The 14,720-nt window shown below is 38.7% G+C and overlaps 1 protein-coding gene across 1 annotated transcript in view; it reads right to left on the reverse strand.

Moving 5' to 3' along the window:
* Positions 1-14,720, reverse strand: part of MET (MET proto-oncogene, receptor tyrosine kinase) — a 65,055-nt gene that overhangs the window by 37,894 nt on the left and 12,441 nt on the right. Inside the window, exons 2-4 of the mRNA XM_026033229.1 lie at positions 14,492-14,683; positions 2,942-3,076; positions 1,424-1,597 (exon numbers count right to left, since the gene is read on the reverse strand). Coding sequence (XP_025889014.1) covers positions 1,424-1,597; positions 2,942-3,076; positions 14,492-14,683 — 501 coding nt within the window. The remainder of the gene's footprint in view (positions 1-1,423; positions 1,598-2,941; positions 3,077-14,491; positions 14,684-14,720) is intronic.

A 14,720-nucleotide genomic window follows, 5' to 3' on the forward strand; every position in this document is an offset into this window, starting at 1 on the left:
TAACATAATCTGAATGTCTTTCAGCAGTTTTGCCTGGCTATTCTTWAAAAAGTTGTTGTACATGAAATCATGTGCCTCATTTAAGGAAAACATTATTTTATTTCAAAGGAATTTCTGTCTCAGGCTCTCTCCTAGAGTTTAACATTCAAAGTTTCATCTCTGTTTATAAGATGGATGACCATAAACAGTAAATGTATTTTAAACTACACAGGATAGTTTAAATGCATTAATAAAAGCAAATGAATATAAGTGCTACCAGAAAGTTTTATGTTTGTTCTTCTCTCTGTTTACCAGTCCACAAACTGTTCCATAAAGCTAGACCTTCATCGTTATGTCACACTTAACATAAAATGATCTGGTTAAATGCACAGTCAGCCAGGACAAATCCTGCACTAACCATAGCTAAATGGAAACAGCAAWGAGCTAGCCTGGGTCTTTGCTCCTCTATGTAGATTTTTTCTTGCACGTTTTTCATCCTTTAGGGGCTTTTATCAACTGAGAGAAGCCCTTGGTTGTCCGCTTTCCTCGAGGCTGCTTGCTGTGTCTGTGGCAATCAGACCTGAGGGAATGGGGAGTCAAATGGGGGGAAATGTCACCTCCAACAGGGCAACATTTTGGTTGACAGCTCTGCTGCAGAGCTTGAGTAAGGGAAAGGGGGGCTCTCCCAAATGGTTAAACAGGATTCCTTCCCCTGCTGCTGGAGGCAGCACCAGGTCAGCCTGGCACGGGCACAAGGAGYCTCCCCTGGGAGAGGGGATTGACAGGGAGGATGCTCCTTCTTGTCACTCTGCTTTTCCCTTAGCCCAGCTAGCTGTGACCTGGTATGTTTTCACACTGTGGAGTTTTGCAGAGCTGGGCTTTCCCAYAGAGTGCTGGGGTAATGGTTAGCTGGACTAGTCTGCGGCAAGCGCCTAAGCTGGCACCCCTTATGGAGGAGGGGTAAGTGTCAGGTGAGACCAGCAGCTACTTATGGACAGTGAGGCCAAAGGGAAGGTGAGGGAACACATCACTTATCTCAATTGCATAAAAATGAACAGAAAATACCTCTAAAGGAACAAGTGTGGAAATTTCCCTCCTTTGCTTCCCACGTTTCATTTATGCTTGGTGACTGACAACATCTGAGGTTACCTTTTCCTCAAGAGATTGGTCACCTCCAATCTCAATAGTGTCACAATGCAAGATTAAAGCAGCAATCACAAACAACTACAACGTGAGCTCTGCTTTTCATGATGGGCTTTGCAACCTCAGGATTTATGAGAGGAAGAAGGCAGACTGCAGGGGGTGGCCAGTTCCCAGGAGAACCTCCACACACCTCCAGCAGGTGCAGGAGGCATTGCTACAGTCTCCTGCATAGCATATATATATATGAAATAATCTATGCATTCTTATGTCTGAGACGAATATGCGAAACACATCATTTTACCTCATAAACTCTAGGCAAGCATGTCTCCTGGGTCCATGTGCCTTCAACACACTCTTGAGACCTTGCACACCGCGTGCTGCACCAGCCACACTGCATGAAGGGAGGTGCCAGAAGGCACTGACTGCAGGACTTGAAATGCTCACAGCCTGGTCCGTTCAGTGGGATCTTAGTTATCTGTTGATGGAAATAAATGATGCATAGATAACACATATACAAAATGGCAAGGAGAGTCTCTATTTATGCAACATGCTGTGATACTGCTCAGATCTGAAATGTGTAAGTCGTGGTTCTCCTTCTCCTTAGATAGTAATTATAAGATCTTGTATGTAATTTAACTGACATGATTTCAAATTCTCTTGGGAGAAACCCTAAAGGCATCTTAATGTTATATACAGCTACTACCAGCATCTGGTGTTTACAGCAAGATAGCACTTTTGGCTGGTGGAAAATGAAAACAGCAATGTGAATCTCCCAATTCTGCACTAATTCTTGGACAAACAGTGTGTGTCGGTGTCTCTTCGTTCATGCATCTGTAAAATAGGGATGATAGCTACTTCAGCTATGGAGAAGCTGTGTTAGTGTCTATGACACACTTAGAGCACATGACTGCAAGTGCTGTTCTGTAACAACTACCATCAGTAACCTTATTATTTAATAATTCCTTAAAGTATTAAAATAATGATTATAATAGTTACCTTCAAAATGTGATAATTATTTTACTCAGAATTTTAATATTAGTTATGTTACTATGCAAGTATATCATACTTCCCTATATATCAATACCATTGTTAAATGTATTCTGAATGTGTTTCAAGATTATTCTGATAAATAGCTCACACATTTCTAGTAAATGAGTAAAAGCTATCTTTACTGATGGCTGATGTATTTCTATAAATTCTTATAGGACTCAAGGGGTCAAGTTATTGCTTACAGTTATAGTTCAGGATTATCTATAATATTATCTGCTAATGCAATCATGTTCTAAGCATCTATAACGTACAGCCTATTTACGATAGTAGCATATTTATGACATCTCTTCATCTTTTTTTAGTTCTTTGTAAACTAGATGTTAAAGTAATCTTAAAACTATGAACTCCATCTTTAAATACAGTTGCACACATACATCCCTATTTAAATAGTTATAATATTATGACACAAACCGACAAAAGCCAGGAAATGCTGAACACCATTCTTTCCTTATGCCATTGTGTGTTTTTCTTTGCAAGCACTTGAATTAAGGACAGGGTTTCAGCCTTAAATTTACATTTCCTGGCTTTTGTTGGTTTATAGCACTGTTCACACATTATTTAAACATTTCTCAATATTATCTGTTGGTTTGTTTAATATTAATCTGTTGGTTTGTCCAAGGAAAACCCCTCCAACATTCCCAAGGGAATGCTAAGGCTGAGAGGTTGCAGAGCATAAAGCAACCTTCTGAATAGTTGCTCTTATTGAAAGTTGCTGCTCTGAATGGGGCTTTACATAGCACACAACATGATTAGATTATGAACCACTCACCTTTTTTCCAGTCACTACCAGCGTATAACCATCTGCTACTAACGATTGCTCCACAACGACTTGGGGAGAGACGGGGTGGGAATCTAGCTGAAAATTGACATGTGGAGCTGTTGCTTCTGAACGAGAAATCACTATCTAAAAAAGAAAGAAACCCTTAAAATCAGCAGGCAGGGTGTGGCACATGCGTACTGCTCAGTGTTCTTATATGCCTGCTGCTTTTCTGCTTGCATTAATTACTTTGCATTACATTGCATAATATTTTGTATAGTGTTCCATCATGATTTGATTAAACCTTTATAAAATCCAGTTTATTTAATACAGCAAAAGTCGTGTCTGTTGGAAGATCTTCAAAATACATCATATTATAAAAATATGAAGGAATCATTGCATGCTTTCTAGTCCTTTACTTTCAAGAATTTATAAGTCATCTGTGAAAAATAAAGCTGGGTCATTTAGTTAACCTTGCTACATTTAAGAGAAAAACAATTTTATCTACAATGTTTATTTTAAAGAATCTTAGACTCCAGGTCTTAGAAGGTCAAAGATATTTCCATTTATTTTCATGTTGATCCTTCAGTCTGGAAGTAAAATTTTCCTTGGGTGTTTGATACTTATGAATTTCAAGGTGGGGAGAGGCAGACAGGGAGCATGGAGTACCCACTAGATTTGCTGCAGTGTTATAGTGCTATGAATTTTATAGCATGAAATTGCTTTTGAAATGAACATTTAAGCAGTTGGGGGGCGGGGTGGGGGGAAGGAAGAGTTAGGAGTTGCCAATATCACCTCTGTCTTTAGGGCCCTAAATAGCATCTGCCAGAGAGAAAAAGGCASTGTCATGGATTCAATACTATATAGTCTTTTGCCTGTATGAAGTCAAAGAGGCTTAATTGGTAGGACAAGCTCCAAGGGAATTGCTAATATCTACAAAGGAGACAGATCCYCTTTTCTCTTTGGAAATTTTGGAAAGTTTGATCTTTCAGAGACAAATCTGATGCCTCCAAAAAAGCCTATGCATGTGTCTGAGGTTAAGATGTGCTTCCTGCTTCCTTCCCTGTTCTTCCTCCCCATCTCTGTGTCCGTACGGTTCTGATCCCATATGAGTAAAGGGAGGCCACCGGACTGCAAAGCTATGGCTGCCAGGAGGTGCAGATTTTTGCTGCTGGTAGTATTACAATATCGCAAGCTTGCTGTTCTGGATGATGCTCTTCCTGATTTCTGTACAACTGGGCATCCAGGGGCTCCTTCAACAACAGGGAGAGCCAGAAGCTCCCTCAGGAGATGTTCCAAAACAGGAGCCTAATTTAGATGTCCTGAAGCTCCCTCACAACTGCCCTCTCTCTGTCTATTGATTTTAAGAGATCTTAGGAAGATTAGTCACACTAGTATGAAAATCCCCCACTAGTCATCTCTCTGCATCTTGAGTTACCTAAATACTTCTGAGAATTTGGGCCTATTCCGGCGAACACATGCTTAACTTTACTACTGTAACTTTGTTGACTTTAACGGGATGAGTCATGGCTGTTAAGCATAGGCATAAAGCATCTGCAGATTGGGGTGGATATTCGATAGCAAGATTTTATAGGCTTGAGTCTGTGATCCAGAAGGACGTGCTCCCAAATGTGATAGCGTCAAGCAACAAAGGCAGAGGATTGTTTACATAAGAGAAGATCATGTTCATGTTTCAAAAGCTGCACCACGTGTAGTTTACTTAAGGAATTTAGATAATCAACATTTGTTGAGAAGTTGAGATTCAATGGAGTTCATTATTTAAAAAGATAGAAGTCATTCTGGGAATAACTTGCATGTCTAATGTTTAATTTTTTGCTATAATGAAGCTTTTCTTCTGACTCCTAAACTAGCATTAGAACAGCTAGGACATTGACTTACACAGTTTCACTGGCTTTCCACACTGCCAAGGTCTTTCAACAAGATGGCTGACTCCAAAGCTAGATTTAAGGATGCTGAAATTACAGCTGATGTTTTGCTGTAATTCAAAACTTAAATAAAATATATGAGCAGGTAATTCATGGTGATAAGTGCTTCACATCCCAGAGGTCTTTTTAGTTTGAAGTTACAGAGGCTTTTTTTCCTTTAGGACAAAACTGGATGTATAAAAGTATTTACTATAGGTTTGTCTTATATTACAGAAAATACAGCTTTTAAAAATCAATAGGGTCTGATCATTTTTGATGACACAGAGGAATGATCTCTGACACACAGTATTAGGGAATGAGATTTTATGTTCAGGACAATGTAAAATAAAATGAACTGCAAAGCTGCATGAAAAAGCTTGATTAATGTTGGCATTATGGAGAGAGGTAGTACCACAGCTGCAAATACCTTTTTAGTTGATCATTAGCTATGTCTCATCTCGAATACCCACTGCTATAAAATGCTAAGAATTCTTTTCTATCATTAATCCAGGCTTCCTCTTATTGCCAAACATTCTTTCTGTTTGAGCCACAGAGTTAACCCTTTAAACCTGCCTGAGTTGCAACCTCAGAACAACACTTGAAAATTTGGATCCCACTTCTACAATTCTGGAGAATTATTTGGTGCTTTAAGCACTGCCTGACCTTTATTTTACTGAGGCTGATATAAAGTCACCTGCTCAAAGCCCAAGGGAATAGACTTTGACCTCATGACATACAGGAAGCTTGAATTAGAACTCCTAACTCACTTGGAACCGTGGAATCTTTTGTCTTTACAGTCTTTTGACTTTACAGTTTGCTTAGAACTGATATATTAGCCTACAGTGTTGTAGCAAAAGATCTAAGATGCAGAAATACTCCCTCTGGCCTATATAACCTCTGCRGCTTTTGCACGCATCAGACTAGTCCTTGAAATTCTGTATTCACGTATCTGACGTAATTCTGAAGAAAAGGCAATTTTAAGATGAGTTCTACAGTAGGAAGAGGCAACTACCTAGGACTCAAGTATTGTTTTCAGAAACCTGTTATCTCCTGGGGCTGGGCTGGCATGTCTGATGTGTGACATGACTCTATGGAGTTCATGGAAGTGCAATTCCATGGAATTTCTCTTTACAAAGTCTATAAAGCTAATCATCCTTTTTTGTTTTGTTTTGTTTTGTTTTGTTTTGCAGGCTAGTGAGAATTCAGTCATCTCTCCAGTGCCTACAATCAGTTAAAGGATACCTGTGTGTCTGAACTCTAGCAGATAGGAGAGAGGTAAGGTCTTGTGGAGATAATAATTGACTAAAAGAGAACAAAAAAGTTGCCAGAGGTGTTTTCTGCAATGGTTGGTGCTGGGATCTGTGCTATTAAATATATTCGTAACTGAGTTGAAAAAGTGAGTGAGCAATCCAGGAACAAAGTTTGTTGATGTTCTGAAGATATACAAGGTGAAGAAGACAAACTATGCAGAGCGGCAGAAAGACTTTACAAGACAAAGTGTCAAGGCAAGAAAACGGCAGATGAAATACAACAAAGAAGACAGAGAAGATAAATGTAAGGTGGTACATGATAGATAGTTCCATGAAAGTATCATCTCACTGTTCAGCATCAATCAAAAAAAAAAAAAAAAAAAAAAAAAAAAAAGATGAATCAAAAGTTAGGCATTATTAGAAAAGAATTACAGAAAAAAAATCACAAAATTTCTTCTGTCATTGTATAAATCCATGGATAAATCTACGGACTCTTGGAATTTTCTTGTTGCTCCGTCACACAAAGAACATGTTAAAACAGGAAAATATTCAGAGAAGGACAACAGTAGTCATGAAATGCTGAAATGGATGCCTCATGAAGAATGACTGAGTAGGAAAGCTGACTTTATTCAGGGGATATGATAAAAGCATGCAGCATACAGAACCTCCCTACCAAATGGTAGTGGACAGACTGGCCACCTAGTGTCTCATCCAATAAATAATGGTAATAATAAAAAAACCCTGAATATCATCAAAAGACAAAAGTGAGAGTCAAGTTAAAAGCAGAAAGGGAAGACTCCTTAGCAGTATATRCTGGGCCTATGGAAATCCTTGCCAAAGGATGTGAATGTGAGGTGACTGGATATTCAAGAGAAACTCCACAAATGGAGAAGAGCTCCACTGGAGTTTACAAAACTGACAATACCCAATAGCTTAGGAAATCCCCAGAACTGAAAATAGTTGAGAGTTTGGAGTAGGAGTATTACATATGTTTTCCCTCATCCCTACGCATCCACTTGTCACCACAGTTGGAGASAAAGCATTGAGCTGGATGGACCCGTAATCTGAACCAGTATGACTCTTCTTATGTTCTTACAAATAACCTTGCTGAAAAGTATATTCAAGATCAGTAACTACAACCGCATACATCATTCCCAAAGCAAGAAACTATTTAAGTCTTCTGTCTAAGAAGAATGTAGGTACTCAAGTCAAACACTAAGAAGATGACTTAACTTACTAGCATATGTTTACTCTTGATGCTCAGAAAAAAGGCACATAATAGGCACTAAAACATATATATACATATATATTAAAAACACACACATACCATCTTTCACGTGTGTRTATATATATATATAAAATCTTTCACTGTAGCTTAGAACACTTCCATGARTAAACAGATTAATTAATATATTCTTTATAATGGAAGTCTGTGATCACTTAGGTCCATGAACATCACATTAATTAATTTAAATATTCTTTCATTATCATCAGTCAATCTGATGCATCAGTCAGAAGACTTGACTGAAGGTTAATTTATAGATAATTTTGCAAATTAAGACTGTAATAATTTCAGTTAAAAAGCAGCATGCAACAGCTCTTTTTCTTACCTTTTTTTTCTTTAATCATGCTGATGCTCAGTCCTGCTAGTCGGCAGGATTGAATTACAAATGTTAGTGTGTGCATGTTGAAATATCTTCTGCAAAAATGATAGGCCTTCTTAAAGCAATTCCATCTAAGTATCATATTGTTATTTTTTTCCCTAGATGTCTGGCAGGTGGAGGCCATTACCCAGCAGAGATAGGCTCAGGGTTAACTTTATTGTGTAACGCCTCAAATGCCTCAGGATATGCAGCATAGCCTTGCAAAGGGCACATATGTAGCTTGCTGAACACTGTATATCATCCTAATCCATCGAGAGAACAAGGGATCTGCTCTGAAGTGTGTAAGCTTTTCTGCTGGAAGTGAATATTAAAATGTGTGTGTGCTTTCAAAACAGTTATTCAGGACCAAGTGTTAATTTTAATTTGACTCTATAGATTTAGCAATAAGCAATATTTGATATTTTATTCTGGGAGTGTGAAGACATGTTCGTTACTGCAAAGGCAAGAATTGCTATTTTAAAACATGTTCAATAGTGAACCTTATATACAAAAATGTTATTTATGTAGATTTTGACACTGATATCTGATGGTTTAAAATAGTAAAGGGGAAAGAATTGCACATTCCAGTAAATCATGTGTTTTTATTTTGCATTTAGCCATAAATAGCTCAGACTGCCAGTACTGAAAAGCCAGGTTGGTAACTGGTCCACAGAGGGYAGGCAGAAACAGGCACTGCAAGCCTTTTTGATGACTTCACCATTACCCCGTTGCCCTTTCCTCCTTCCAGCCCTGTCAGAATGAAGCACCACGCTCATTTATTTCTTGGCTTCCTCGCACTTGCTTCCAGTGTGGCTTGCTATTTACACTAGTGAGTTTTGTTATGACTATATTTGTCTAGTAGGAAATGAACTAGATCAAAAGGAGCCTGATCAATCTGATGSCAGAAATGACTTCCAGTATGCAGTGGTAGGAACTGGGTTTGAATTACTGTGCTGAAAGATGCAAAGCTCAGTGCTGCTTCGCACTGAGTCAGCTCATGGTGTTAACAGTCACTGTGGGCACAAACCTCCACTCCTGAAGCAGCAAGGCCTTGCCACTTAGTTGTCTGCAAGAGCAGAGCAACACTGAAGAGTTGGCTCTCTTCTTACTGGATGCTGGGACGTAGCTTGCCAGGCTCTGAGTGCAGTTACCAAATGAAAAGCAGATGTGATTATCTTTGTCCATACTCATTTCAGCAACATGTATTATATTCCCTGGAATCTAACCTCTGAAAGCAGCTATGACACATGCTAATTTATCCCTTGTCAGGGAAATGAGATGTATGTCTTACAGTTTGCTCTTGCTTTTGTTTGTTTTTAATCACGAGTATTCCTGGAAAATCAGTGTGGCTATTAAGTGTGGGGTCCATTGAAATATGAAAGCTGATAGATTTGTGTTCCGCCTGTGAAAATTTCCCAGATCACGGATTTGGGAGAGTCTAGTCCCTATACCTTGTCATAAAGAAGTAGGGGGACCAAATGAAATGATAAGGCAGCAGGCTAAGAAAACCCCCAAGGAAGCTCTTCATCATTCAGAGCATAATGAAATTATAGGACTCATTGTCACAGGATACTGTGGAGGACAAAAGAACAAATAATTTCAAAAAGCAGTAAGCGAAATCCATGGAAATGAAGTCCATCAAGGTCTATTAAACACCAGATGTGGATACAATGTCCAGCTCAGGAAATCTCTGGGCTGAACAGTGCCAGAAGCAGAAGGGCACTGGGAGAAGTGTCTCTGTGTTTGYCTGCCCACGTTCCTCCCTTAACCAGCCTGGCCCCTGCCACAGATAGCACATCTGGCTCCTTGAACCTTAATTCTAACCCCATACACACCTTTTCATGTGAAAAATCTGTTTAAAAATACTGGGATAGAATGAGCACTGTGAATAAAGCTTTGGGCAAAGATGTGCAGAGAGGTCCCAAGGAGGATGAGTGCCCCATTTAGTGAGACACGCTGCAAGGCAGTGAGGCATATCTATGCCATCATGTGTCCCAGCTCATGCTTCAGTCCTTGTGCTCCAAGCAATTTTTAGTCCAAGAGCAGCTCAGACAAGACAGTGTGTGCCCATGTTTTGCAAACTCTTGGCTTCTCAACTAGAGCTGGCTCATATCCAGGCAGATCGGACAGGGCTGAAGCCAGTATGTGGCTGACTCAGCCTCAGGGTGCCTGCATACCTCTAAGGAAAAGATTCTGCTATTGTCCAGGAGCAACAGAACGGATCTCCTCCTGCACCATGAAGATGAGCAGATCCATGGGGCAGCTTCTCACTCCACGAGCAGCTCCCAAAACAGCGCTGCCAGGGCTGCATGCTCAGTTTCCCTGGTATAGTCACAAGGTCTCTGCGTGATAGGACTCTCATGCAAAATTTCATCTGAAGAGAGCATCTGCCTAAAATAATTGTAAAACTTAAAAAGAAAAAAATCCTATTTCCTTTGTCCTAAGGTAGGTCACCAGCAAGCAACATATTTGCTTGGACTTTGCCTTACTGAGGCCATGTTCAGTCATGAGAGCATGTWCAGTACTCTGCTTTCACACATTTTGGTAGTATTCTACCAAAAACTAGTTTCTGCTTACACTAGAAGCATTAACCTCTTGCTTATAGAGAGAAAAACAAATGAGCTTTTCAGAACAAATCTTGTTTTCCCACTCTCTCCAGAGCCATCAGGAAGATTTCTCCTTCCCGGAGAACATTGCCCTTTTCTTAATCACCCAGAAATCACTCTCTGAAAAAAAAAAAAAAAAACCTTAAGAAAGTTACATGTTGGAATTGAGCAGAAGCAAAAAGTATTTTAGCTCAGTATTTTATGGGGCTTTTGTGATAAACTATAGTTTCTCCAAAATAATRGGTGGTAATGGAAGTGTCTACCAGTAATGAACAATATTCTAAGTGCAGCCTTTTTGACTTGAGTGGAGTAACACTGATTTACACTGACTGAGAATCTGATTCCATAGCTATAGCAGTGTGACTATGTGCTATTTTCTAGTCAAATAATTACTGTGAAATACCTGATTCACTTTGCACCCAACAGCTGTACTTTTAGCCTATGTTCCCAGTCACACTCTGAAAATGAGCACAATAAGAAGGGCTGAAACAGCTGCAACTTTTCAACAGAAAAAAAAAAAAAAGAAAGGGAGAGAGAAAAACTTGTTGTCAAGCTCTAGGTTAGGAAGGAAGTAAAACCATTTTTCTTATCCGTCTCATGCATGTTAGCTGTCTTAGAAAAATGATTACTGCTCTGTTTTGTAACAGAAACTCCACAGTATTTAGTAAACTGAAAACTTCAATCTTTTCATGGCCAAAAACAGGTTTAACACTTCTGATTCAGCCAAAACATGCTCAGTATGTCAATGGGCTGCAATTACTTTCCAGGAGATCTCTGGAATTTACCTCCTGGCCCCAATTATCCTCTTTARAAGAGCTCATGAATCTTCTGTATTTGGAAGATCAATATGATATTAGTTTTAGATTTTCTGCTGAAAAATATAAGCATTTAGTGAAACAGGTTCTGTTTTCTTTCCAGTGTTAGTGCTTTCCAGATCTGTTAAAATGAATAATTCTATTCATTCTAACTAAAAGAACTAGCAGMAAATAACAGGTGATTTATTCACCGGACAGATAAAACATACCTGCTTTTGCATTCCAAATATTGTCTCCTCAAAGGCTTTTATTAAAGAAGCAAAATACAGGCTATATTCAAATATGATTTGGGTCATTATGACAGTTGTGATGGGTATGCCATGAGCTTCAATGAAATCACTTGTAAAGATAGGGACTATTCATTGGGATTYACTTCTAGATACATCAAAAGCCAAAATAATCTATCCATCATTTAAAGAATAAAAAATTCTGGTCTTAAAAACTACGTATTAAATTTTCTGTTGACTTTGCTGTAACTGTGTGATTTACAGAGAAAACTAGATTTTATCAGAGACGAGGGACTGGTAGGAAGGCAGCAATTAATAAGCAGAAGAAAAATGGGTATGGAAAGAAAGCAAGAACAAGGAAAGAAGGAACCAAGTAGTTGCTTGCTAAACAAGTATAAGCAAGTATACAAGGAGAATATAAGAAACATTTTCAAATATATCTGTCTGAGGGTGTAAATACAAGAGGAACTAGGCACCTGGATACACTTCAAGGGCTAAACTGAGTTTCTAACTTTATGAATCTATATGTGAATATTTTGTTATTTTGCTTTTAAATAATTGCTATGAAAATATGGTCTTATTAAGATATTAGCACAATAAAATAGGATTTAAAAGAGGGCCCTGAGGAATATAATTTTGCTACTAATTACCTCCGCAAGCAATTCTATCACTGAAGGGAAATAATCAACTATGGATAGTTACAAGTAGATTGCACATAAAAACTCAACCTTTTCCATGTATAAATAACAATGAGCTAAGAATACAAGTGTAAACGAATTGTGTAAAACTTGGGCATTCGAAAGGATACAAACTGAGGCTYCTTTGCATTATGCAATAGTCAATTTGTGAATAAAACAAAGTAAAACAGTACTAGATTTCTTTGTGAAGAAATATGCAGAAGGGGTTGGGGATATTGTTTTGATAAATTAAGTCATCGTTAGATTATCCTGATTTTTTTTAAAACCATTAAAACTCAGTAATGCTAATTTAGTAGCTCCATCTTTAATGATCTACATCTCATTGCAGTTAATAGCTGTATTTCCATAGAAACTCTATTGCAAATCTGCTTTAGTTGGGCATTTCCTAATGAACATGTTTGAAAGCATTTCCTAGATGAGTGTAAAAAAAAGACTTAATATAAGTGAATATGAAATTCTGGAGGAGTCAGTTGTCTCCTGTAGGRTCTTTTCCAAAGTGATTTTGAGCCTCCGCCCCCCCCCCCCCCCCCCCCCCMAAAAAAAAGGAAAAAGAAAAGGGGAGACATCCCCCTCCAGAGTTTTTTAGTTGGAAATAATGTCATTAAATGTAGTCAGTAGGCTCATACTTATTACAATATGAGCCCAATGCTAACTTCCCTCTGTAGCTCAAGCCAATCTAATTCAATGATGAGAATATTTCTGCTAATGGCAATGTGCAATTCACACAATAGCCTTTCTTTTGATCTGTAACTGAGCCTAGAATGGGAAATGTATCCTGGAAATATTTTAATTGTTTCAAGAGTTGGACAAAAGTCTCAATGAAACGTCTGGTGCAGGACTTGAATGAATAATTCAAAGAAAGTTACTAATAAAAATAATGCTGCCTTGCTCTTTCTACCAAAGATCTCTGAAAGCTTTGTCCCAGTTCAGAACAAATGCTATGAAAAAGACAGCAACTGTTATTAACTGTATTTCATAGATAAGGAAATGGCTTTAGAAGGATTAAAARTGTTGCTCATAGTCACTGTGTGAAACAGCTACGTTCAAGAACAAAGAATCAGTTGCTCCTATACTCAGCAGTATGTTCCCATACCCTACATACAGAGAACGATGGTAAGAAAAGAAAAAAAACGAAAGCTTGTTTTCTGTTCCTATATGATGACTTACAAAATACAAAGATGTCTGTGAAAAGATACATATGGCCAAGTGTTTTTCTAATGGAGGATTACCAGAAATGAAAAACGTGGAAGGGCACAGCAACTCATGATGGCCTTCTGATCAGGTTGCTGCTGAYGACGGTTAAGGGATAACACTGCTAATTTTCATAACTCGGCTGCCTTCAGACCAGGAAGGGCCAAAGATTGCTCAAAACTCGAGAGAACCCACTGGCAGAAAAAAGGACAAAGAATTTAAAAGGGCACAGTTTGTTGGGTGCTCAAGGGATCCAATTTGAGGCATATACTAAGACCTGTCTCTGCAGCAGCTGGAGAAGCCAGGACCTCCAAGGTCACTGCAGGATGACGGTGCTTGAAATACAGTGGGTGGATAGAAAGAACCCTTGTTGCTTTCAAAAGATTTTATCTTCAAATGTTGTTTTTTGCCTGCGTAATTTTCAAAAGACTGTTGGCCTTATGGGTTGGATGTATTTCTTTAGTCTCCTGTAAAGAAAGAATCTAGTATAATCTAACTAAGTTAGTAGTGTACTCAATGTGGGGAGACAAACTTCTCCAGAGTGTGATTTAACCACCTACAGAAATCTTGTCGGAGGACAGTGAGTTGCTATCTGAAAGGACAGAGTGAGAAAAGAATGAGCAAGAGACGTCGGATATAAGATGCACTTAGAGTAATTCAAAAGAAAATATAAGGAGGAGATCTTCTCAATTTCACAGCTTAACACGAGTATGTTAATAAAYAATTTGGTGCCACAGGAATGGATCAGTGGACAGAAAAAACTCATGCTGAGGCTTCTGCATCTTCACTATAACCTGTCTGGACATTTGACTTTGGAYTAGCTTTTATTTAACTCAGAAGTCATTATTCTCAAGACATATGATCATTACCRAAGCAAGCTCATATTTGAAGCTGTTTATGGAAGCAGTCGCCTGTCTGCCCCAGCTGGTGTTTGATAGGAACTCAGGATGGAGCACTCGGTTTTKTTTCCTTTGCAGGCAATATCTAGCCTGTATTCACCAAAACTTCTCTATGAGCAGAACYAGCCTACAGCGAGTGGTGATCAGAGGATTTTGCTTCAAAACACAAGGCTTTTGAAAACACCTCGAATACCCCATGCACAGCAACTCCGATTTTACAATGCTCTGTTAATCTGAGGTTATACTGCCCCTCACTTTTCACCACTCTGATGAAATACAGCGTGTTTCTGATTGCAAGTAACATTTACCTGCATGAAGCGGCCCTCTGATGTTCCCAGATTAGCAACAGTAAGGTTCCCTTTGGTGAAGACAGATATCGAAGTTAACAGGACGTTGTTGAACTGGCCCATGAACAAGTCGACCCGCTGCAAAGGAGTTGTGACTTCTAAGCGATATTCATCATCTTGCGCTCTGCAGTATGAAGCATTTCTTGAAAAAGCCTGTTTGAAAATGAAATACAGATGAGTGATCCCTTTA

The sequence above is a fragment of the Nothoprocta perdicaria genome, unplaced genomic scaffold (assembly GCF_003342845.1).
Source record: "Nothoprocta perdicaria isolate Ctin4 unplaced genomic scaffold, notPer1 scaffold_125, whole genome shotgun sequence".
Taxonomy (NCBI): domain Eukaryota; kingdom Metazoa; phylum Chordata; class Aves; order Tinamiformes; family Tinamidae; genus Nothoprocta; species Nothoprocta perdicaria.